The 27,224-nt window shown below is 29.8% G+C and overlaps 1 protein-coding gene across 8 annotated transcripts in view; it reads right to left on the bottom strand.

The window, feature by feature from the left end:
- Positions 1-27,224, bottom strand: part of LOC145243675 (ELKS/Rab6-interacting/CAST family member 1-like) — a 412,696-nt gene that overhangs the window by 13,531 nt on the left and 371,941 nt on the right. For 4 of the 8 annotated variants that reach the window (XR_013862932.1, XM_080106725.1, XM_080106730.1 and 1 more), the window contains one exon: positions 25,971-26,069. Coding sequence is in view for 7 of the 8 variants with exons in the window: in XM_080106725.1 (XP_079962851.1) it covers positions 25,971-26,069 (99 nt within the window). In the remaining variant the exon portion in view is untranslated. Of the gene's footprint in view, positions 1-6,292; positions 7,609-23,821; positions 23,835-25,970; positions 26,070-27,224 lie in introns of those variants that run through there. The other 4 variants (XM_080106727.1, XM_080106728.1, XM_080106729.1 and 1 more) reach the window with 2 other exon arrangements.

The following is a 27,224-nucleotide window of genomic DNA, read 5'->3' as shown; positions in this document are numbered from 1 at the left end:
TTTCAAAAGTGCTCAATATGTAAGTGAAATTATATAAACATTAGAAAAACCCTATGTGTATTTTCTTTTTACATAGGCATCACCATTTATCAAGGCCAAGAGGACACTCGAGGATAAGGGTTAAAGAGTGTACAATAGAAATTGGACAATATAGTAATCGTTAATAATGGAAATTCGGTAAATTTGTTAACTTATATGGAACGGTTCATCAAAAACTTGTTTACGTTAGACTTGAAGACAATCATATTGTAGTCAGCTGGAAAGCAGGAAAATGGAAGATAATTCCACAGGCGTGCAGTTCTAAGAAAGAAGCTTTGTTCATGGAATCTACGTTTAGGTTTAGGCACAGATAAAGAGTGGGGGAAATTATTGATAGTGTTTTCTGCTAGACAGGTGTTTCTTGTGAAAGTCTGGCGAAGAGGACCATAGATTGGAGCGCAGCCGAGCACTTGCCATGAAAATAACGATAAACTCGCAACATCTCTTCTATGAGAAAGAGGTTGCAGGGAAGAGAAAAGGACATCTCCTACGAGGCTACGAAGTCTATTTTGAACTCTATCAAGGCAGGATAATCCTTTCTAGCAGCTCCTGCCCAGATGTGGCAACAGTACTCCATCCTTGGATGTACCTAGCTCTTATACAATTTATTTCGATGATGTTACTCGTCTCATCAAGAATTCAACAATATATAATGCTGCAGAGTCAAAGGTGACTTTGTAACTGAGTTCAAAGTATCACTTCTTACACTGATGCTTGCATAAGTATAAAACACTTGCATCTCTAAGTAAAAATACTTCATATTTATGAACATATTATCATAAGCTCCCTTCAACTTGGACTGTGCCTCTTTAATAGAGCTATAATAAGCTGTCAACTTAGCATAATACAATGTTCTGGCCTCTGCTGTTGAGCATCATCTGACCAGCTTTTTGAATTTGTCTGCTTGCCTCAACATTATATATAAAACTTAATTCTCTTTTTTTTTGTCTGTAATAGTTCTTGTTAGCCTGTGATTTGACTACTAGACTTCAAAATAAAAGGTGTAATAACCGGCAGTAATTCTCACTGGATAATTGTTTGTATTTGTTTGTAGATAAAATATATATTTAACTATAAAAATAGTATATAAGAAAAAGATAAATTAAAAAGAAAGAAAATATAACACAATACTCTGCTCTTGAATTTAGAAATAATTCTAGTCACCTGCTTCCATTGTTTGTTTTCATCCCAAAATATAGCTGAAACATGTCTGCACACATGTAGCTAAAATATTTGTATAAATAAAAATTTATACTACTGATATCTGATGAGTCTCAACTTTTAAAACTGGCTCAAAATGTTGGATTTACACTTACACAAATGACTCGTTGAAATCTTAACATAATACGACGAAGACAATGAAGATTTGTTTGAAATAAAAAATAAATGAAACAGAATTTAATAATGAAAAGCAACTTTTAAATAATTTCCACTTTCAGCTTTACAGGTTCATGCCTTTCCAAAACTTTAGTGGACGAATTATTCTCATGTTCTTCTTCAATTCTTATAGTTACATATTTGTTGATGTAAAATTTTTCTTTGAGATACCTCCACAAGAAATAAGTCAGGGCTAGTCAAGTTTGAGACTGACTGGTATTAAGTTTTGAGTTTATCAACGTTTTCATTTTTTTCTCTCTTTCTTTTTTTGCAAACAGATTTCCATTGTCATATTATGATAAAATCCCATTAAGGTAACATTAAAAATAAAAAAAATATTTAATAAAGCTAAAAATATCCCAGTGATTCTTCAATGACTTCTTGGTTACTGTGTGTGTGTATGTATGTGTGTGTGTGTGTATATATATATATATATATATATATATATATATATATATATATATATATATTCGATTTTGTACTTAATTCCCGATTTTGTACTTAATTCCTGATTTTGATATTTTATATCACACACACACACACACAAAATAACTATAAAATGGTTAATTTGTCCAGATTACAGTAAAAACACATGTATAATGTACATATATTTTCTCAAACATAAAAACACTTGTGAGAAAGTGACGAATAGATTTTAGTTTTACTGGAAGTTTAAATCAATAAATATTTTTTGTTTTTGCTGGTAGTTCAAATTCAATAAATATTTTATTATTACTACAAGCAGTGAAAGATCTGGTTTTAAACAAAATCAAAATAAAAAAGACAATTAAAAGAATCGTTTTTGGCATCGGAAAATATGCACGCATTTTTCTGATCCCAATACTGCAAGACGTTTTGTTTTTTTGATTTTCTGATTAATCGTCTCAACACTAATTATATATATATATATATATATATATATATATATACTCGGGTTTTTTTTATATTCAAAAGTAATGGACTAGTGAATTCAACGAGGTTGTTAGATAGTGCTTAATAGAAAGAGCTGATAATACTTGTTTATTGTTATATAAACATGCTCACATCCTGCTGCTACAAACAGCCACTTGTTTCAATCAAACAACAGATATCATCAGGCAGCGACTTGACTATTCAAATGTTCAATGAATAATCATGAATATTCATTGAACATTTGAATAGTCAAGTCGCTGCCTGATGATATCTGTTGTTTGATTGAAACAAGTGGCTGTTTGTAGCAGCGGGATATGAGCATGTTTATATAACAATAAACAAGTATAATATATATATATATATATAATATACGATCTGAATTCAGAGCCAAAGAATGACAAAGCGTAAATGAACATATAACTACCACTTTTTAAAAAAGATGAAGTATATGAATTTAAAACCAGCAACTGAATACTGCAGATCAGATAATTATGGGACATTTAGTCCAGTAGCGCTATAATAATTTAACTATATATGCAAGACCAGGATAAAAAAAGTTACCCTTAGATTCGATGCTGAATCTAATTTCCTGCAATGCTGCATACTGATTGATATTTTTATGTCAACAATTGTGCTAACGAGGAGATTATATCTAAATAAATACAATATCATCCCTGAAACGATTGTACACTAGTCTTGATTTCTTGGAACATGTAAATAAACCTATACTAATTCATTTACCCCAGATTTTATCTCTCTCTCTCTCTCTCTCTATGTGGATATATGGAGGGAGCCAAGAAGAATTAAAGAAATTCTTTAAATTTTTTTATTGGGATAATACAAAGCTCAACATTTAAGGTGGAGCTCATATACAGAATTAAAAAAAAGACCCTGACAATATAAAGATATATACTCATGCATATATTACCCTCTACCTATATGTTTACCCTCTACCTTAGACACCCCATTATTTTGTTCCAAATATAGTTATCGCTAGATGTCACATTTCTCATCTGCTACCTAGCACCTTCTATCCTCTTCTGATGAGAAGCATTAGGATTAGAAATATCTAAGTATAAAGAACATATATATCCCATATTCCTAATTGATTTAATTTTTCTATTGAATGGACAATTAAATTTATATGCATTAGTATATATCTTCATATTATCCTTTTTTCCTTTTTACTTCTGTATATATACAGTGGTCAAGAAGTCATTTGAAGAATCTCTGATGGATATATATATATACACACATATATACATACATATATACATTCAAAATCTAAATTCAAAACGCGTTGAATTAACTCACTAAACTTAAATTTTGGATTTGAATTTGCATTTAACAACGCTTTTATCACAGAGAAAACATCCCCAAAATCTCTGACCTTAAAGGAGGGGAGACTAAAACTTGCTGCTATGATTTCAAATGATCTGAAATAACAGCAAGGGGAGACTTATATTATATCTCTCCTCTTTTGGAAATAGGGTACGATTATGAATATTTCCAGTATCAAATAATCCTTATACATCAAAGAGAGAGATATAACATATGAGAAATATTTGGAATCAAGTCTCCCTTTGCTGTTATTTCAGATCATTTGAAATCATAGCAGCAAGTTTTAATCTCCCCTCCATCAAGGCCAGAGGTTTTGGAGAAATATCAGATATTTTGTAATTCATATGCAAAACTAGGAAAACAAATGACAATGATTGAAACATTTTATGGCTGTAAAAACGTGCCAAAAATAGGCTCTGGATGATGGAGGATCCCCTTAATGTACGACCTTAAGGGTAACTGTTACATAGCTCACTACATAATTCAGGCCATTAGCTTTCCAACGAGCCTTCATTTGTTAAATTCTGATCAGTAGTCGCTGAGATTTGGAACTTATAAAATTGCCAAAAAAGGTGGTGTATATATATATATAGGTCATATCATATGCTACTGGTACCATGTAACCCAGTAGTACCTGCCTCATGGTCGGGTCACCGGCGACTAAACTGGTTCCCCCACCAGACTTGTTTGGTGAGGAGGGAGGCTAGTCTCCCTGAAGGATTAAAAACAAGACCTTCCAAAGGGCGAATGAACTCTTTTTCTGGGTCAACGGCCAACTAGCACCGTGTATATTTGTGTGTGTGTGTATATGTGTATTGGGGTAGAGAGGGCTCCCGTAAGCCGTGGTGAAGGCAACCTTTCTAGGAGAAGCAAATCTCTGATTTAAAAAACCATAAAGCGGAAGACCAGTACCCGCATTAAGCTGGTCTGCAGTTTAATTTGTTGCTGGCTATCTTGCTCTTGCTTGTTGCTGAATCTCAACATTTTGAACCGAGAGAGAGACTTAGCTGTCGTACAAAGCTAAGACTCTGTAACATCATATTTGTATAGATACTCACTCAGACATTTGGGCTCATGGATTTTAAATGTCTTAGGGAGTGGCACTCGTCTGACAAGACGTTGCAATCATATATATATATATATATATATATGTATATCGGCGGGTTCGAATCTATCGACTGGTGTTAATTATGACACCCTACTCTGAAGATTTCTGAAAGATAAAACACTAGTGTATATAGGTATTTTATTATTATAGTAAATAATTATGTCAGCCCCTTTAAGAAACGAGTTTCTTATCGTTGAGCACTTTCAGTTGAATTATGTCAGTCAATTTAACTCTTATGTATAGACCATCATATACTGATTAGATCACTCTGACTGACGTAAAAAAACATTTTAAAATAAAAATGTTTAATTTCAACATTATTTCATGCAATTAACCATAGCCAAATGGATACGGTCCTTGCTAATCGAGCCAGAGATGACTTGTGTCACCGGGTTGGACTGGTGTTAATCATGACACCTGCACTGAAGATTCCTGAAAGGATGAAACACTAGTGTCCGTAAGTATTTAATTATCATAGTAAATAATTATATATATATATATATATATATACTAGCAAAAGTACCTGTCGTTGACTGAGTTCAAAAACAGCCTACAGAAAATGGACTCTGATTTATGAAAGTATGATAGGTTATGAAAAGGAAGGTTTGTAAATTTGGGTTGAATTTGGGGGTATCAAAACCAAAGCAAAATATGATGAAAGTAAAAATAAAATAGATAAACCCCATAATTTATTATACCATACCTGTTCACACTAAAACACTTAGCACAATATTCTGTGAATCTATATTAAAAAATCTTGTTAAACTTTGTGACATATTTCCATTCTATGGAGGTCAGGTATGAACGAACACCCCCATAATTTTATTATACCATATTTCTTCAAACTGAAACATAATTATCAAAGTATACTTACGCAGATAGATATGAAAAGTCTTTATTAAAGTTTGTGCCTATTTCCATTCTATGGAGGCCAGGCGTGAATACAGACCCCACAATTTTATTATACCATCCCTATTTAAGTTAAAACATACTTATCAAAGTATTCTTATGTACATCTATATCAAAAATACTTGTAAACGTTTTTTTTTAAATTTTTTATTTCCATACTTTATGGACCAGGCGCGAACGCAGACCCCACAATTTTAATGAACCGCCGTTCTGCCAGATCAAACATACCCATTCCTGTGTCTCGATACATCTTCTATCATTATATGTAATCAGTTTTTTTTAAATAGTCAACCATATAGGAGCCTATTCGGGACCAGACACACACACATTCAGCTTTATATTATAGATATATATATATATAGATTCGTAGACAAATTGAATATTGAAATGCTCATATCTTTTGTTATATGGAATGAGACTAGATGAAAATTTGCAGGCTTTTTGAATATTATAATACTTTTTTATGCTTAAAATTTTATGGCAATTGGCAAAAAAGAACCTATATTTTCAAACCAATAAATTATGCCCAAATTTGCCTACATTTGTATATATAGTATCCTAGCAAACTAGCTTTAGTTTTGCCGCTTCAAGATGAATTTTGCTTAGTTTTTTTTTTTTTCTTGGTTGTCTTCCCTGTGACCTTGCCAGGCCACTAATATAAAATTACGAGTAATCTGAGCTTTTTTTTAAAATCCAATTTGTTTGATAGTTATAATCCATAACATGTACTTAACATTTATTGTATAAAATTCATGATAAAAAATGATCTGTAAGAAATAAATACAATTTATCTACTTTCAAAGTTATATTGGCTATAACATAAAAATATGTAGAAAAATATTTGACACTATAAAATTTTATGCAAAATAGGTTTCATTCAATTCATACAATGTTTCAATACAATTTATGTACTTTAAATCATCTAAAAACCAAGAGTAGAAAAAAAGATGTTATTACATCAGAGATTTACATGACGTTGTCTAGGTGAAACGCTTAGAGAAAAATAATTAAAAACAAAGTCATGTTTATAATTTTTTAAAACTAAGATAAAAAAAAAAACGTTTTAGTTTTATTTATGACTAGCAGGGCTACATGGCGTTATCCGGGGCGAAAGTTTAACATATTTCTATTAAAACTTTTACCTCCATACCTTTCTCTGTCCATCTCTTTCTTCCTCCCCCATTTTACTCCTCCTCCCTATTCCCTTCTTTCGCCCTCTCCCAACTTATTCCTCTCTAGCTGGACATACACACACACATACATACCAACAACTTTCCTTTATATAGTAGATTCCTTGTGGAATTAGTCGTCACTTTCTTCTTTTCCAAATTAATACATAGTAACTCTGAAAAACTGACCCGTCCTAATGAAACCTGGCCCAGTCTCCCAAGAGAATGAATAAATTTTTCAAAATTTTAGATATCATCCATCCAACAATCAGAAATATACCAACTTTGTGGGTGTACGTTTTGTAGTTTTTTGCTTTAGCTGGACATACACCCCCTTTATATAATAGATTTTCGATAAAACTTAGCTTAATATCATCATCATATTCATTTTAATTACTTTTGTTGATACAATAGAACCCTGAGATACGGTGGCCCTCGGATGCATTTTTTTTCAGGTTACGATGTAGAATACGTTTTTCTGTCCCCTGGTTACGGTATTTTCCCTGCCTTATGATGCTATTTATAATGCTATTTGATTATATGCAAGCGTGTTATATACTGTACTGTATTTTGTTACTAATTTTTAATGCTATATCCGGGGGTTCTACTGTATTGGAAGGCATTTAGAAATTGACTTTCAAATTAACCTATCTTTTGTTAACTCTTTATTTCTCTTTCTCTTTAATCCATCTGTATCACTTTCTATCATGTTTTTCGTTGGCTTCCCCTGCTACCTGCTCAACTGTTCTGCATCTACAAAAATAATGATTCAGGTGTCTTGAAGAAGTTGATAAAAAAAAAGGTCAAGAGAAAGTTAATGTCATGAACCATTAACAAATGCTAAATCGTGAATGAAACTCAAAAATAGTAGAATAATGATTTTCATTTTTTTACCGGAAGTCATAAATGAGTACAAAGAGTTTTTGTATTATTTATATTCTTCAGACTACGGTTCTCTTGACTGCTAACTTTGGTGATCTAGCGGAAACCGGTGTATCGACATGATTATGCTGATGTGACCTCCAACCTTCTTCAGGTGTATCTGATCAAGCTCTGGAATCTTTTTGTCAAATTCGATTATCTGTGTGGAATTTCAAACAGAACCCTTTATTTAATCCACAGGGGTAGCATGCTCTTGTTCTGTCAGCCATAACTGGATAAAAGTGTTCAGTAATTCACAATTGTATTTTTCGTATCACTCATATTGAGAATTGAACCTTCAACCTTTAGAAGAAGTTCACTTTACAACTGAATTTTACCTAGTACTTTATCTGCTATGGACAATTCTAGCATGAATTTTGGGAACCTTAAAACTATTCTTGCGTTTTTTTTTTTTTTGAAAGAGGTAAAATCTTATTGCATATCATTATAGATCTCTACTTATTACTGCATCTCTCTCTCTCTCTCTCTCTATATATATATATATATATATATATATATATATAGATTATATATATATATATATATATATATATATATATATATAGAGAGAGAGAGAGAGAGAGAGAGAGAGAGAGAGAGAGTTATAAAACTATATATATATTGGACGATGAAATTGTATATCCGGTTTTTGATTTCTGCTTTTCAAAATTCTAGGCATGCGTCTTGACATACTCATTCCAAAACAAATAAAAACAAAACTGTAAATGCCATTTTTTTATATTGTCATTTAACGAATCGCTCTTTTTGGTATTTCATTTGTTTTAATTATATTTGTAGATTTTTTTTTAAATTTGAACATAAACAAAACAAAAATACATAAATAAACAAAACAAAAATACATAAATAAATAAAACTGAAGATAATTAAAAAAACAAAAACTTTCCAGTTTCAAAAATTCGTCTAATTAAAAAGAGAATGATCATTTATTTTTATTAATACCAATATTATTTTTATAGGTTAAAAGCCCATAAATTTGAAATTATTTTTGTTTTTTATTTCTGTAATATTTTTTTCTAATTTCACCTGATGATCAACTATTATTCGTTCGGAGTTTGGAGAAATCGTTTAGTTCTACTTTTTATTCTCTGACAACAATTGACAATTGTTTTTTGTTTTTTTTTAATAGACATTCCCCTTTCAATTTGCTCCTCCGTCTCTTAGGTTTAACATTTGTTTTACAATATTAAAATTAGGAAATGCCCACACATCTAGGAAGGACGATTGTTAAAAATTCAGAATTTGATTAAAAAAAAATATGTACGTTTTTAGCATCCTGAATTGTTTAACATCATCATTTTATTTGTATTTTCATTGCCATTCGAGATACAATGACAGATTAACAAATAAAGATTTCACTTAATATCCTTGACAACAATCATTATATAGTTAGTTATCGCCCGCCAGTGTTTAATCGGTGCAGATGGACTGTTTTCATGCTGATTCCCTTAGAATGAAAATGGAATATTCCAAAATGCCCAATAAACAATTGTTTAAAATCAACAGAAAAGATTTAATGTCGCAACCTTGCCAATTTAAAAAAATTGATTTAAACATAAATATGCAACATATAATTATAACCAAAGGCAAGAATAAATTACTTTTTTTTTTATTTAGATGAGTTTTTTTTGTGTTAACTTATTTTAACATGTTTTTCTTAAAAGTAAATGTAGTTTAACCCCGTTGGGTTAAAAAGACTGATTTAAACACAAATATATAACATATATTTATAATTATACTAGCAGGGTGCCCCGACGTTGCCCAGGATTAAATGATGATCAACAAATATTTCACACTCTTATATTTTTATTGTCATTGAAATTCGTGAAATCGCTTGGGAGGAAGCTTCACATGCCTCCATGCAGTAACTTGGACCAAAATATATGTTATTCTATATTGCACTCTAGAGAACCTACTGTTTATTTTATAAAATTATTTTATATATACTTCTTTTCAGTTAATGAAAAAAAAAAATATTAAGAAATTTACATGTGGAGTTTGAACCTACAGACCATGTCATGCAAAAAAAAAAAAAAAAAAAAACCAACAAAAAAACACACGCTATCAACTAACCCACAGTAGAATTTTCACGGCTCGTTGTTCTATCATTGTTGCTAAGCGACGACATGGAAAAATGGCTTTACTGATGATAGATTAATTAAAATAATGGTTTCGATTATCGGTAATTATCGGGGAGTATTCTGAGACAAAACTTAACTAAGATCACTCCCAGACTTATACACTAAAATTCTGTAAATTTTAAAGAAACTCTGTTCAGCCATTTCGGAGTCTATAAGGAATGAACTCACACACAGACAAAGTTGCATTTATATAACTGTAGGGATTTAGTGCTATTGGTAGCGCCCCTTCGGTATTCCGAGTTTTACTTTTTTCAGTTCTCACTTAAAAAAGTATTTTCCCTTCTGGGGGAGGGGGTTAAAAACTTTGTTTTAATAGTGCTCTGGGAGGACTTCTTAATTTTAATTAGTGCTTGCAGTAGTGCTCTGGAGGCCTCCAGAGTTTTATTTTTTTTTCACTCCTTACTAAACGAAAATGATTTCTCAAGAAAATAAAAGACAATATAATCTCAAAGTTACTTTTTATTTTGAACATTTTTTCTTTTTCCCCCCTGCAAGGGCCAATGGGTAGTCTAGTATTATATATATACAGTTTAAAGAAACTTTGAGTAAAAAAAAAATGTACTAATAAAAAATAAATAAAATAAAAGTGCAGTTTAAATACCCGAAAAAAAAAAAAAACATCTAACCTATCGCAGACTTTAGCACCTACATAATCCGACTTCTAAAAAGTTTATAATTACAAAAGAAAATTCAACTATATAAGGGGGAAAAAAAGCTTTAATAAAAATTGCTAAATAGAAATAGACTTATATAAGGATGAAAAAAAGAAAACCTTAACTAAAATTTTTTAAATAGAAAACGGGGATCCTCAGCTGCCTCCCATATAGCTGTTTCAGAGATTTAAATTATATATAAGAGTAAATGGTAGTTTGCTTGAAGCATTGCTGGTAAAAAGTTTATAAAAGCTGAGAGCAAGCGGAAAACCGTTTATATACATCGGACACGTCAGCAACTTGGCTTCTGGATGTTTGTGAGTGATGAGTAAGAAATGCATAAATAAGTAGACATTTTTTTGCTACACAACCACACCTGTCTATTAGTTTATTTTTCTCTTTACTTTCTCTTTTCTGGTTTTCTGCATGGCCCTCAGCTTTTAAAAACTTTCATATATATATATATATATATATATATATATATATATATATATATATATGAAAGTTTTTAAAAGCTGAGGGCCATGCAGAAAACCAGAAAAGAGAAAGTATATATATATATATATATACACACATATATATATATATATATATATGTGTGTATATATATATATATATATATATACACACACACACACACACACACACACACACACACTACCTCTGTGGATTAAATAAAGGGTTCTGGTTGAAATTCTGTACAAATTCTCAAGTTCAACAAGATACCATCTGAAGAAGGTCGGAGGTTACATCGGCTGAAAGGTTGTGCGAATAGCACTCAGGATGAGGACAGTAATTCAGAGTCCAAATAATCTATACCAAACAGTTTCATTGAGAGAAAACCGCAAAAATAATAAAAGAAAGGAGAGAGAGAATTCCACAATTTGATGATGAAATCGACAAATAATTTTTTCCGTTTGTTTTATTTTCTCTTTTTTCCCTGGATCCTAATTTTACCTTTTAAATTTCTAATGTTGTCTCCAATGTAATAACACACTTTTTTTTTAAAAGGTGTTCCCATTTAGTTGTCTTCCCCAGGAGAGCAAAGTTAGAGACACAAGTTAGAGGCACTCTGGATTGAAACAAAAATTTAAAATTCCCTCAATCAAGAAGGATTTCTCCTTTACTGCTTGACGACAAAATAGTCTAAGTGAACAGGTATTACATTTTATTCTTAGCTGAAAGTCTACATACATACCTGAAAAGTATAAATTGTACCGAAACATTATTTAAACTCAATAAAACTTATTTCATATCAGATGATATATATATAAAATATTACAAATTCGATTTTTTTGTAACACTATTAATGAATAAATAAACACGTGTGTGATTTTGGAGGAATAAAAATGGTTCAATTATGTCTATAAGAGCATAATATCTGTAATATATATATAATACTATAGAGTGAAAATTTTATTACTAGTGGTTTCAGGACAAATAAAAAATCTGTCTTGTTGACATATATATACTCCTTCGCCAGATTATTTTAAATTTTCATATTTTTTTTATCTTAATTTTATATTTTTTCATTAGTTTACTGATTGATGAAGGAGTTATGTGGTATTCCTAGCCCAATGAGCCATATTTGCTCATCCTCCCGAAACCGTTGGTATCAATGTTTAATTGAGTTTTCACTGCATAGTATCAATATTTATTATTAATAAATACATATTAATCTATAAAGTTGATTAAAGTTTTTTTTTTCTGAACATAAACTAAATTAATAAAAAATGAGAAGGGTGTTGTAGTTTGCTTGAAGCATTGTGCATAGTGTATAAGAAGTTGTTTGAAGTATACAACAATGCAGTTCTGTAGAAAAACATATTGGGCATGAGAAAAGGTAAAAAAAACAAAACAATAATGACAATCTTGATAAATTTCAATAATTCATATATCAACATAACGTGTTAAATCATGATAGCATTGTTGTGTTCATTCAATGAAGTGGTGTCCTGCCTGATTCAGGCATTGACGGCTATGACTCTCCATCTATCTATCTCTCTCTCTCGGGGCATTCGTGAACTCGTTGTTGCTCATCATTCAAAACCCCATTGACACTGTTTTCTCGAAAGTGTTTGATGTATTGCTGCAACTTTCTTTGCAGTTGTACAGACAGTAGGTTGTAATATCTTTCTGTCTGAGCCGTGCCAATACTGTGCGACTGTCCTGACCACTGTGCGCAAAGGGATCTTTTGCCCAGCACAATGAGATATGAAATCATGAACAGAATTATTCCTGATCGCTTCTGTATTACATCAGTCACCTGCTTTCCATGACCTCACGTTACCCTGATTGGGGTGGGGGGTGGGCTGAAGTGGGTACTCGACCTTGCCCAGGGATCTCCCACAGACTAGTGGACAGAAGGAGGTGTCTAACTTTTTCTTTGACAGTAGTGCTACTCCGTTACCCTATACAGTGCCTTGTATTCCCAAATGGTCACTCATCTGGTAATAGCCAAGCTCATCATTGCCTAACTTTGGTGATCTGGCAGGAAGCAATGTGTCAACGTGATTATGTGGTGTTAAATTCTTTAAATTTTCAAATCATTCTTCAGAAAGAAGAAGAAAAAAAATTAATATGTACAACCACTTGATAGAAGCATGCTTATATTGGGAGATGGAAATCTGGGTTTGTATTACTGTACACATAGATTCGAAAAAGTTGTCAAAAAACAAATATATAACAAATAAATGTTATCAAAGGCAAGATAAGTTACTTTTCTACCAAACCGGATATATTTTTCGTGTTTTTATTTAATGTAACATGTTTATTCAGCTCGAAAAACATACAGTGTTTACTGATGTATTGGAAAATTCAAGATGGTGTCTGATTCTCTCTTTAACACGGTAAGTTTGGGAAAAGGTGTTATAAATAAAAAACCGGATAAAATACTGTTAAAAACTCGCTCAATATATGTTACCGTGACATAGGTTGACATATATTCGGCAGGTTTTTAATAGTATTTTGTATAGTTTTGTATTTATAACACCTTTTCCCAAACTTACCGTGTTAAAGAGAGAATCAGACGCCATCTTGAATTTTCCAATACATCGGTAAACACTGTATGTTTTTCGAGCTGAATAAATATGTTACATTGAATAAAAACACGAAAAATTACCCAGTTAGGTAGAAAAGTAACTTATCTTGCCTTTGATAACATTTATTTGTTATATATTTGTTTTTTTGACAACTTTTTCGAATCTATGTGTACAGTGATACAAACCCGGAAATCTTTCTAAAGGTGAGATATACCTTGAAAATTTAGAGAACTTTGCACCACAATACTATTCCGGTTCGACACATATTAAATAAATACTTTATAATTAAAAATTATCGAACTCTTAAGAATGTCACTATTATTTTTACCTCGTCGCATACCCAACAGTGTTTTCTACAACTTCTTATTCAATGAAAAAACATTTTTCTTACATCTTTTAGGAAATTAATAAATAATAAGGTTTTATCGTCAGTTATTATTACTTGAGAAATGGATTCATCTTGGTCGTCCCTTTCTAAAGAATTAATACATATTTAAATACATGGATATCATTAAAAGACTATTGTGCATGAAAATTTTCGAAAATAAAAAATAATCCAAAGAAGCAATGAGCGCCAGGGATACAATTATTAACAAAGGGCACACACAGGCAGGATTGATTGCTTGATAAAACAAAACAAAAAAGTATATACAGTCACTGTGTGGAAACCTTTACAGGTAATAAAAGAAATAGAAGAATGCAGGGTATCTATATAATGATGACGTAGGCGGCTGACATATTTGGTAACACTGGATGTAACATATAGGAATAAATTAAATACAACAACACAAAAAAAACAAAAAAAAAACTGAAAATAAAAATAAAATAGACCTTGAAGAAAGAAAAACAAACAACAAAATGGGAGGGGGTAATTATATATAAATGTACCAATGAAATATTGCAGTTCAAAAACAATCAACAGGAAAACTCCTTGATATATTTATGTATCAAGCAAGAGTAGGTATCTACACCTAAAATTAGGGAAACTTATCAAGCAGAATTTTATTAAAAATAAAAATCAGCTTTATCATAATTTTCAGATATTCCATTGATTCATTATTTGACGAAATGACAAACTGACTTACCTTCCTTGTTTTATTTAATTCTTCAAAATTATTTGCACTTGAGTTAATGGAATCAAAAAATATGCTTCAACAGATTTCTATTTTTACTTAAAATTCTACTTGATAACTTTCCCTAATGTTTGATGTAGATAAATATTTTTGCTTGATATGTAAGCATATAAAAAAATTTTCCTGTTGATTTAATTTGAACTGCCATATTTTGCATGTGAATTCATATACAGTTGTACCAAACATAGTTGTGTAACTTTTGTGAACTCCAAATGAATTTCAGGGTGAATATGTTTTATAAAGTGGCTGTAAAAGGTGCAGATGGGAACATAATATCTATTATTATGACTAAGCTGATTTAATGTATGCTTTCATAAGGCTTTTTCTCCCCTATATATTTTAATCACATAAAATTCATGTTAAACTATGCATTAATTCTGGGATTGAGTTATTTTTGAAAATAAATTGTTTAATTATTCTAATTAGATGTAATATCTAATTAACTGAACAAGTCAAGCATCTCTCTAAGCTATCTATGTATTTATCTCAGCCTTTCACACCATGTTCATTCAACCAATCTCTGATATTTCTTAATGTATCTGTAATCATTTAGAGAAAGAGTGGCTCTCTTTCTACAGCATTGCCATCTATTTTACAATACTGATGCACTACAAACATAAATGTAAATTAGATGGCAAATAATTTCTTAATAAATAAATCAAAGTTTATGAATTTTTGAATGGAACCAAGGTGGTGGTAATGATTGTGAGAACAGTTTGCGGGTTTGCCTAATTGACCATGAATCCTTTATTCTAGAGGGGTCCACAAACAGGACCTATAAGAGAAAACAGTCTAGCATGATAGAACCAAAGCTAGCATTTATTTTCTTGTGTTTCATGTCTGAGATTTGAAATGGATTACACACATACACACAACTCATTAACAGTTTCACATTGTCGTCTGCTGATCAAAAACAAATGTATAAACTTGTTCATTTTAATACTCCTAACATTTCTCAGTTCTTCTTTGTTATTATAGTGAAATTCAAAAATTGAAATATTGAATTTCAAGTGAAACCAATCATATCTACTGAAGTGTCATGTCACAGTAATGAACATATCCAAAAATTATAAAAAAAAAAAAACAATAAAAAATAGTTTTTGAAGACAAGTAGCGAAAATGAAGTTTTTCAAAGAAAGAAACAGGAGAGTCTGAATTGTAATAAGGGGGCAGGGACAAATCTTTTCCGAAAACTGAAAATCTTTAGCAAATTTAGCAAAACTTAATTTTCGCTAATTGTTTTTATTAATAATTAATTTTCTACCTTATCGTTTTTTGTTATTTTTGGATATGTTCATTACTGTGACAATTTTCGAATTTCACTGCAATAATGAAGAACCCATTTCTCACTGAACTTTCTACAATAAAAACAAATGAACAAATTGATTCTTATTAATAATTTTCAATGAAATGTAATTTGTGTAATTGTGTGGGTCTTGATTTTCTGACCTGTGGATAATTTACAACCCTTAAATTATCGACTCTGGCTCCCCCATTATCTCAGCTAACAAATCCTGCAAGGATTTTCAAAATAGGAACAAACATTCTGTACTTTCCTATCTATGTATACTTCCACTTTGAAAACATAAAAAATATCTCTTTTGTGAATTTGGGTTTTTTAACTCGTTATTTTGTTTGTGTATTTAATATTGATCTCACTCCCACACACTAGAGTATAATCTAAAAATGTTTACGTTGAAAATATCTCCCTAAAACTAGCTCTCCCAAAGAATGCATTCCAAAAATATAGGGATTTTATCAAGAAATCTTGATAAAGTTGTCACATGAACGAAATATATCGAACCAAGTCATGACTATTTAAACTAATTAAGACGAATAATTTGTCTTTGTGTTTGATATGCTTTTTCCATTGTAAGCCTATACATCCTGTTGGCTATTCACCCTCTAAACATTACCTTACACACACATTTTGAATGCTGATCTGTCTGCTTCAACCTCTGTACAAGAGTTTGTCAGGACAACCTAGCATGAGGATGCTAAACCATGACCAAATATTCAAAATAGCATTTCATATTAGAAGCCACAATAAGATTCCCTCAACATGGCTATATACTAGCTCATGCATGGAATGGTACACCTTTTAGTGATGTTATTTCAACAGTACTAAGTTGGATACTACACCAGACAAGATGAATTCATGTCTTGGAATCTGGTAAAACCAAGAGTCCAAAAGAAAAATGTACTATAACATGATTAATTGGTCACATTTTTTTTTTTTTTTTAACAAAGGAGTCACCACTTATCAAGGCTCGGAGGCCACTCGAGGATAATAGTTTATGAGTGTACAGTGGTCAAGGGGAACATGTTGTAGTCATCAGTAGTAGTGGAAATTTGGTAAATTGGATTACTTAAGGGGATGGCTCATCAAGAACTTGATTACTACGACTTGAAGACGGCCATATTGTAGTCAGTTGGAAAGCAGGAAAATAGAACAGATTTCCACAGGCGTGCAGTTCTAATAAAGAAGCTTTGTTCATGGAATCTACATTTAGGTTTAGATAAAGAGTGGGGGAAATTATTGAGAGTGGGTTCAGCTAGACGAGTGTTTTTCGTTAAAATCAGTAGGTGGGGACATAGATTGGAGCTCAGACGAGCACTTGTCATGAAAATAATGATAAAGCAGAAAGGAAAATTAATGTTCTTCACTTCTTTTCTGACTCGATGTTTCGAAAAGTAAAAGAGAACTTTTGCAACACTCAGATATCTATTGTATATCAAGTGTAACCTCCAGAAAAAGTTCCCCCTTGATCGGAAATTTACACAGAATTAAAATAAAAATAAATAATAAAATGAAATATATACTAGACTTTTTATTCTGTTAAAAAAAAAAAAAAAGTTACAACACGTTGACTTATGAGTGCTTTATGCTTTAAATTAATGATTCAATATGATTAAATTTGTGCTCATTTTTGCATTAAATACTAATGCCTATTAGATACCATAATACTTAGTTTGCTGCACGTTATTATAAAGATCTATACAAAATTTCAGCCATTAGTTTCTCAGAAAAAGTGGAATGAATAGATAGACAGGCAAAGACAAATATAATGTATAAGATTCTCTCATCAAACCTAACCTCTTTCTTCTCTGGGTCATATTGGCTTAAAGTGTTTAAAAAAAAAAAAAAAATGTTTTCAGTACTGACAAAAAAAGGTACAACCTATGCATACATATTTGCATTCATCCAAAATATTACATTTATTGTGTTCTTCTTTATTTAACAATAAATAATGTAAAATTATTTTACACTGTTTATAGATAAAAAATTATGTTAGTTCTGAGGACATTTTTTTTTTTTTTATCACATTTTTAATGATCAATGATAATTGTTAAACAAAAGTAAAATAAATAGAAAAGAAAAAACGCTACAATCAGAGTGACCTTAAAATTCATTGGGAGATTTAACAAGTAGTTACGAGATTTTAGCCATTAAAGTTTTTTTTTTTCAGCCACTAAAATGTATTTTAGTCAGCATTCAATATTTTTGGAGCATTTTTAACAATAGTTAACAGAACAAAAAGAGTAAAAACAAACAAACAAAAAACAAAACAACAAATAAATGTTACCAAAGGCAAATGTTACCTAGATAAGTAAATCGTTTTAGTTAATACACAACTAATGTCAACTTTGTTATATGAGAAAAAAATATGGCCAAAATTAGACAATTACACAGAATCTCGATAATTGCTTCAACAAATTAACAGAATCACAGTTAATAACTATGACTAAATTGGGCTAAAATTTAACGTTCAACGAAACTGTATATTTTATTAATAGTATTTTTGTGTAATTTTCGATTTTTGAGTGATTTTTCACAGGACTGTCTAATTCAGTCATATATTTTTACTTGTTTTAATTTAAAGTTTACACTAGCTGTGTATTAAACCAAACAAAAAAAAAAAAAAAAAAGAAAAAACGTTTTAAAACACAGAAAAAATTAATTTATCTTGCCTTTGGTAACATTTATTTGTTGCTCATTTGTTCTTTTCATCCTTTTGTTTTGTTAATGCTTGTTAAAAAATGCCCCCACCCCCTGAGATGTCATTTTTTTTTGTTTTAAGTTTTTAAAAATAAACAAAATAACAAAATAAAAACAACAAAAAAAAAAATACACAAAAGATCATGCTGTGTCTTTGTTTTTTTATTTGGTTTTCTTTTTTTTTTTTTAAATCACAATTTATTTGCAAAAAAAAATATTGGGATATTGTGAAAGACTACAGGAATTGTGGACATATAAAAGTTTGGCAGCCAGATAGAAAAATTTTTTACAAAAATAGGCGGGTCATGTTGTTGGGAGATACAAAGGATTGATTTGGCCAGCAGGAGACCTGCATGTGAGGAGAGCAGTAAACTAATAAAAACAACAAAAAATCTATATGAGAAGACAGTACTAGGTAAACTTGAGGAAATATTATTAAGTAATCTCAGCTTTGATCAGTAGCTGCACCACTACTTTAAGACACATAATAAAACATAGGGACTTCCAAAGCACACAATAGAATTTACCCCCTTCTGCATATATAACATTATGTAAATTTAATATAGGTTAATATCATCATAACTTTTGTATCATTCAAAAGAAGAATCCTAAAATAAATTACTGGTGACTTTAAAAAAAAATTTTCCCCTTACAAAATAAAATTAAAACGAGAAATTAAAATCGTGTTTACATAATCAATGCCTTAAACAACTTTCCTATGTAGTGGCCATCTTCTCTGAGCACATGTTTAATAAATCTATCAAAAATCAACTCATAAAATTTTCAATACCTAATCACGTTTGGATTAATTTATATTTAAAATGCAGTTTTCGTATATTATATAAAAATTTTAATACTATTGATAATATATTTAATATTATATAAACATAAATATAAATATATATTGTTTTTAATGAAACCATAAATTTGTAAACAAAAAATGAACATAAATTCAATATTATTATGCTTTGAAAAAAAAAAAAAAAAAAATACTGTTTTTTTTTTTTCATTAATATATACTATAATCTAGTGAATTCCAAATAATTAATTTTTAAGAGATTTAAACAATTCAATGATTGCATTCTTCTAAAATGTTTATTTAAACATAAAATTTGGAGAAAGGTTTTCCCAATTTTCAAAATATTTTAATAAAAGTGACTACTGGAAAAAAAAAATGGATTTTGTTTACTTATTTCTTATGACAATGCGAGTATTTTCCCCAGTTTGATAATTTAATTTTTAATAATGTATTTGACTTTAAAATAACTTCCTATAAATAACTTTATTTTAGGGAGATTTAAAAACACAATAAATGAAAAATGCATACAAACATGGTAAAGTGGTAAAGTGTACACAAAATGATGTAAACATTTCTATGGTGCACTCTGGAGGTCCTTAATAATAAAATAATCAAAGTAATTTTATGATGTCTTATAGAAATCTAAAAAAATTAAAATTCAACCTGATTCTTTTTTTTTAAGTACTTGAAACTTCTAAACAAAACCTCAAATAGTTTTCCAGTAAAAGTATGGAAGTCTAGATGACATTAAAATAAGGGAAGGATAATGCCAAGAAATTCAATATTAAAAAAACGTACAAACATTTAATCAAGCAGAAAATGAAAATCTTGAAAAGTGAAGGAGTCTTCTGGGCGAGGGAGACAAATCATAAGGGAGATAATTTTAGAAAAGACCAAGAAAATATGAAATAAAATAAGTTATTCAATTATGATTTTCGGAAATTTCCTTTTTTACGTCTGAATTCAATCAAAGCTAATTGAGATGGAGGTTATATATTCATTTGTATATCAGCAGGATCGGTGGGGATAGCATGGCAGTGAATCGGTTTGAAAAATTAGAACAAATTTTTTCAAATTTTCAGAAATTTGGTATAAAATTGCACATATCCATTTTAAAAAATTTTTTATACAGAAAATATTTTTTGACGATTTTATTTTTTGACGATTTTATTTTTTGACGATTTTATTTTTGGTTGAGATGGGGGAAATGGGAAGAAATCGTTATTCCTTTTTCTATTAACTTTTTTTTGTCATTATTTTTTTTATGTTTGAGATTAAGTGGGTTAATATATCAAGCAGGATAGAAGTATACAAAGTAGTTGGACAGTTTTAAGTTACAAATGTTTCATTTTTCTATTTACAATTTATACAATTACAAATAAATTTGATATAAGTTGAAAAGTGACAACACTTTATGTTTCGGAATTTTTGAGATGATGATTTATAACTTGTTCTGACTACTGTTCTCATCCTGGATGTTATTCTTGCAATGTTTTGGCCAATGTTAACTCCAGCCTTCTTCAAATGCATCTTGTCAAACTTTGGAATCTGTATGTAACGACTGATGGTGTAATGGATACAAGTACTAAGTAATAATCAGTTCTAAATGACAGTCTTCTAAAGGCTAACAGTTCAATCCTCAGTGCAGGCAATACTTAGAATACAGTTACAAATTAAAACTTCTACCTGGTCATGCTTGATGAAATGAGAGCAAGCTACATCTGTGGATTAAATAAAGGGCACTTTAAGAAGATTGGAGATTACATTGATCAAAGCATTGTGAGAATAACATTTAAAATGAAAACAGTAATCTGAATAATCAAAATAATACACAGTGACTACACTTTATTTGGTACTTGTGCAGGATAATGGGATTTCAAATAAATGCATTTTAGATAAAAAAAAAAAACACTATTACGTACTTACTTGTCATGTCAAAATTAGTAAAAATTCAAGCAATTATGAAAAATAATCAAGTAGATCTGCTAGAATTATTTTATATATATATATATATATATATATATATATATATATATATATATATATATAAAGATATCAGTGATCCATCATTTTCTATTTTGAAATAGCAGATTTTAAGCAAGGGAGATAAATCTTTGGCATACAGGAAGTGACTCTCCTGGATTTTAAAAACAAATATTTTAAAAACAAATTAACAAATATGATAAACCTATTTAATATGATAAATTTCATTTTTACTTATAGTTATTTTTCTACTAAATAATTTTTCAAATTTTGACCAATTTCGACATGACAAGTTAGTACGTAATAATGTTTTCACCTAAAATACATTTATTTGAAATCCAATATATTCTACAGAAGCACCTTTTATTTATCTTTTTATTAGAAAATGATCATATTTTTGGAGATGATGAAGCACAAACTTTATTTAGAAAAATCTGTTTAATGTTACGAGTTTGAAGATTGGTAACACATACTCCAATTTTAAGTCCATTGTTTTAAAAATATTTAATTGTCGTAAAAAGTGTCTGGTTTGTTTGTGAAAAAGAAAAAAAAAATGATTTTTTTTTTCAATTTTATTATTATTTCTCTATTGCACCCAAAATGGGAACTACTGAAAAAGCTATGTTTTTAAGAGTTCTCAGAAGAATTGAATTTCTACATTTTGCAGGAGAGAAATAATAGAAAATTAATGTTGGATGAAATTCCAATGCAATCTTTGCTGCAAGACAGCAGTAGAATAATAATTTTTTTTTTAATGAAATAATTTTGAATGCCCCCTCCCTCATAAAAAATTAAATGATCACCAAACCAAAGAAAAACTTTTTTAGATAATCAATGCAAGTCCAGAGTTCAACCTAATCAAATATATAAAAAGAAAAAATTTTTATGATGTATGTACCTGTCACAAAAGGAAAATGTCACTTCCCAAAAATCATGTAAATTGATCAAGTAGTTTTTTTTTAAACAAAGAAAATCGAATTTTACAATTTTTAGTGATTAATAATATAATCATAGTTATTACAAGGCTGATTTTCATAATCTCTATAGTTCGAATTGAGTTGTCTCCTTTTATTAAACATGGCGGATCAAGAGACATCTCAGTTTCTCATAAATTTTGATATTCTCAGTAAAAAAAATATTTTTGAAAAGTAGATCGATTCATGTGATTTTTTTACATGACATTTTCGTTCAGTGACAGGTACATACATAATAGAGATTTTTCTGTATTTTTTATTTTCAATTAGGTTGAACTCTGAACTTGCACCTAATGTGCAAATATAAGTTGATGGTATGTTGATTACTATTGGGACTGGCCAGCAGATTAAGGTTAGGTAATAGCAGATAATATATGCCTATGATTTAAGAATATTTTCCAATGTTTTTGTTATTCAAGGAAAATTTAGAGAAAAAAAGACACTTTTTGACTTCAGAATATTTGCAAACAAAACTATGAACGATCAGTGTTAAAAATGAATTTCTCAGCTACTGATAACATTTACATTGAAGAGAGTAAGAAACTAAAAATTGTACGTGAAATATTTCTCCAAATTTGATATAAAATTCAATTCCAGATCAAATCAACCCTTTCCAAATTGTTTGACATCTTTAATAAATATATATGTATATAATGCTATCATTTCATGTATTCATATAAAACGTTATAAGGAGATAAAATATTTTATGCATCAATTTTCAGTATTTACTTCAACAGTGTTTAATGTATAAGTAGAGCTAGGGAGTAAGTTATGAAAATATATTTAAGATATTTTAGCCTGACAATTCCCTATGGAGATGAAACACAGAAGCCTCTATGTAGGTAAATTGCTATATATATATATATATATATATATATATATATATATATATATATATATATATATATATATATAGATAGATAGATAGATAGATAGATAGATAGATAGATAAAGATATGTACACAAGGATAATTAAAGCCATTTTTGTTATGATGAAGAGAGCAGAGTTGTGACTTACTAGTTAAGAATTATTAAGCAATAAGAAGCTGAACAAAAAATTACGAAAAAGATTTCCATAAAATCTGAAGACAATTTTGAGAAAAAAAAAGAAGAAAAAAAAACTGACTTTGCAAAAGAAGATTTTTTTTTATCACAGGCAAAGACAGACAGAAAGAAAGAAGAATGAACAATGAAGGCAGGGCGGGAGGGGAAGGGGGACAGAGGAAGATTCAGTAAAGCTCTCTTTTTGGGGTTGGGGAAAGTTGTAGGCAGAGATTGAAGGGTGAAAGAAAAACCAACTCACAGGCAGATCTCAGCTTTAAAAAAAAATAAAATAAAAGAATAAAATCAAAGTTGTAACTGAACATTTACAGTTTGAAAAATAGAATAAAAAGACTTAAAAAAATTATATCCCACACGGGATGGGGGTGAGGGTTGGCACAATTACATTGATTCATAAGTGTACACAAATATGAATGATGAATAGTCACATTAAAAACATTTAAAAGGGATCCCATATAATACAAATTTTATAATGATAATAAATTTGGCTTATTTTTATCTTTTACTGTATTATATATATATATATATATATATATATATATTAAACAGCTGATAATCCCTGTTTTCTATTTAATAATTTAAATTAAGATTTCTTTTTTATTATTATTTTTCAATTATAGTTGAATTCCCTTTTGAAATTGTGAATTTTCTAGCAGTAAGTTGGTTTATGTACATGCTAATACGTGATATATTGAATTTAGTATCCCTAGGAATTTAAATAAACTGCATTTATTCATTTTATATTTTGTTTTATAAAATATTCCAAACAGTTTTAAACTAATATATATATAATTTTTCTTTTAACAGTTGATACAAATTTAAATTTTCAAAGTGTTCAAATTCATGCAAACTAGTAATTTTTTACCTTTATTTTGCAAGTTATTTCATTTTAAAGAAGAAAGCCTTCTGAAAGATGAAATAGGGAAAAATGTTTTTTATATATTCCTTTTTTGAACATTTGGTGAACTAATAAATAATATAAACTTATTTTTCATCATTTCAATTTGTCATATTAATTATCTGAACATATTTCTTTCTTTATTAACATATGTACATGTTTATAGATTTGTATGTACAGCAGTCACTTCTAAACTAATTAAGCAATTATGAAATTCGGAACAAAGCTGTTAGATGTAAAGTGGCCCATATTTAGTTTAATTGAACTTTGTAAAAATAAAAGAGGTAGTAGTGCCCTGTGAAAATATCTATAATTTTTATGGAATACTAGCAATAGTTATTAGGCATCAATTAATAAATGTTCACAAAATTTCAGTTTCTTTGGAGCATTTAAAGGGTTTTGCTTTGTGATAAAAAACAACTCCCAATTTGAAAATTCAAATATTTCAGATTTCTATTGAATTGGATTCAGAATTATTAGACATTAATTACGAAAAATTCCCTGAATTTTAATTTCTTCTTAAGATTTCTTTAAATTTTAAGAATTTTCTAGAAGTTTTATATAATGATTTTAATCTTTAAAAGGGAATATGAAAGTGGTGCAAAACTGTTCTATCTCAATTTTACCCTTGTCCAGAATTCCCTTTATATTAAAAAAAAAAAAACAGCAACAAAAAAAAAATGTATGATGATGTATATACTTGTGATGAAACATAAATATCATATTCCAAAATACCATGTAAATTGATCAAGTAGTTTTATTTTTAAATAAGAAAATCAAATTTTATGAGTAACAGAAGAGCAGCTACTTTGGCTGCCATTTTGGAAACAATCTAATTGATAAAACAAAAACAAAGGGAGATAACTCAATAATTAAAACTTGCAAAATTTATGTTGTAATGCTTGTAGTCCCATTAATCGCTTAAAAATAATTTTCTTTATAAAAATGAAACTACTTGATAAGTTATGATATTTTTGGAATATGATATTTTCGTTTTGTCATGGATACAGATTTTTTTTATTTTTATTTTTTAATATAGGGGGAATTCTAGACAAAAACCTGGTATTTTTCTTGTATATCCAAAGTTGGTTTAAAAAATAACAGTCTAATAATTATGTGAATATTCATGTACATCCATAGAAGTTGTGTATACATTATGTAATCAACACAACAAAATACAAAATAAAATCAACGGAGGAGGGGGGGGGGAAACTGATGTGTATCCACGTACAAATGTAAAAATAAAAAAATATACAGAGCCATCATTGCAATACAACTTAACACATTGACAGTAACGGAACAGGCAGCAAAACAATGTGCGAAAAAAGATTGCAACAAAGAAGGCGGCTGCAACAAAAATAAAAATTAAAAAAAAGGTCTGATGCTAAGACGTGGATGCGGAATCAAAGGACATGGAAGCAGCAGCACCAGCAGCAGCGGCTGCGTTTCTACGCTGAAGACCCTCATCAAGAACATCATCGGAATTGTCTACCTGTTCGTCTGTGGCGCCTTTCATCCGGTGTACCAAAGACTTCTGACTTCCACTCGTATGGTCATTTTTCTTTTGAATTAGTCGCATCCGAGTTTCACTCTAAAAAATAAAAAATATAAAATAGTTTCGTTTTACTCACAGTCTATGCAATTTGTATCATCGACACTTTACGTGGGGATGGGAGTAATTTTTTAAATTGGAAATAAAGTACGATTTACTTATTGTCCTTTCTTCCTCTTTTTCAAAAACAGTTGCGCTATTGTCCTCTAGATATCTCTCTCCTGTTCCTGTCCATGGGATTTGGTTTCAAGACACATTTGTGCCATTATCGAAATGTCATAACTATCTGGGAGTAATAGTATCTAGCAATCTCAAGTTTGATGATCACTTGTCTTATATATCCTATAAAAGCTTTATGTGTCGCATATGCTGAGCTACCAAATTCCTCATAAATGACATTGCTGTCTAGGCTTTACAAAGCAATGATTCATCTCCACTTGGAATATGGGTCCCTAGTGTTCACTGGAGTTGGCAAGGTGTTCTCTGATTCCCTTGAGTGTCTACAGCATTGTGTCATTAGATATATACTATGTATTCCCTGCTACAATCCTGTTCCCTTTGGAGTATATAATCTGATTGGATTAGATCTGTTGTCTACTTGCCGGAATGAAACAGTTGCTTGTCGCCTACAGATTATTTCATGGTTCTTGCCCCACTGCAATGCTTAAATACCGTCCTGTGCGGCAGCTGAGAAGACAAAATCTGCGACAATATACATTCACATTAGACTCTCTGCATAATCACACAGACGTTTGCTCAGAGATGTACCAGCAATCTCCTTTCGCATTGTGTTCTGCAGTCCTGAATGTGCTGCCTCAGAATTGTGCGAATGAACATGTATCACTGTCACATTTTCAGAGTTCTGTATTGTCTAACTATCATGATATTCCTAAGTTTTATGCATTCCCTAATTAGATTAGTAACCTCTGTTGATTGCTAAGGATTTTATGACCATGATTTAATAAAAGAAAAGAAAATTAACAATTAAATGCTAAAAATGGTTATTTCCACACGTAATAACTATTTTTCAAACTTGGCCATCTTTATGCTAAAGTATATTTTATTAGCAAACCACATGAAAAAAAATTGAAATTAAATTATTTGTTTTAAAAAGGCTTGTTTTTATTCATTATGTTACAACATAAAATATACTGTAAGAAAATTTAAAAAATTCTCTAATCTCTCTTCTGTAAA

This window comes from Euprymna scolopes, chromosome 22 (assembly GCF_053919585.1).
Source record: "Euprymna scolopes isolate OS-2025 chromosome 22, ASM5391958v1, whole genome shotgun sequence".
In the NCBI taxonomy this organism is placed as follows: Eukaryota; Metazoa; Mollusca; class Cephalopoda; order Sepiida; family Sepiolidae; genus Euprymna; species Euprymna scolopes.
Note: the sequence above shows the minus strand (reverse complement) of the source record. Positions and strands in the feature narration are given on the sequence as shown.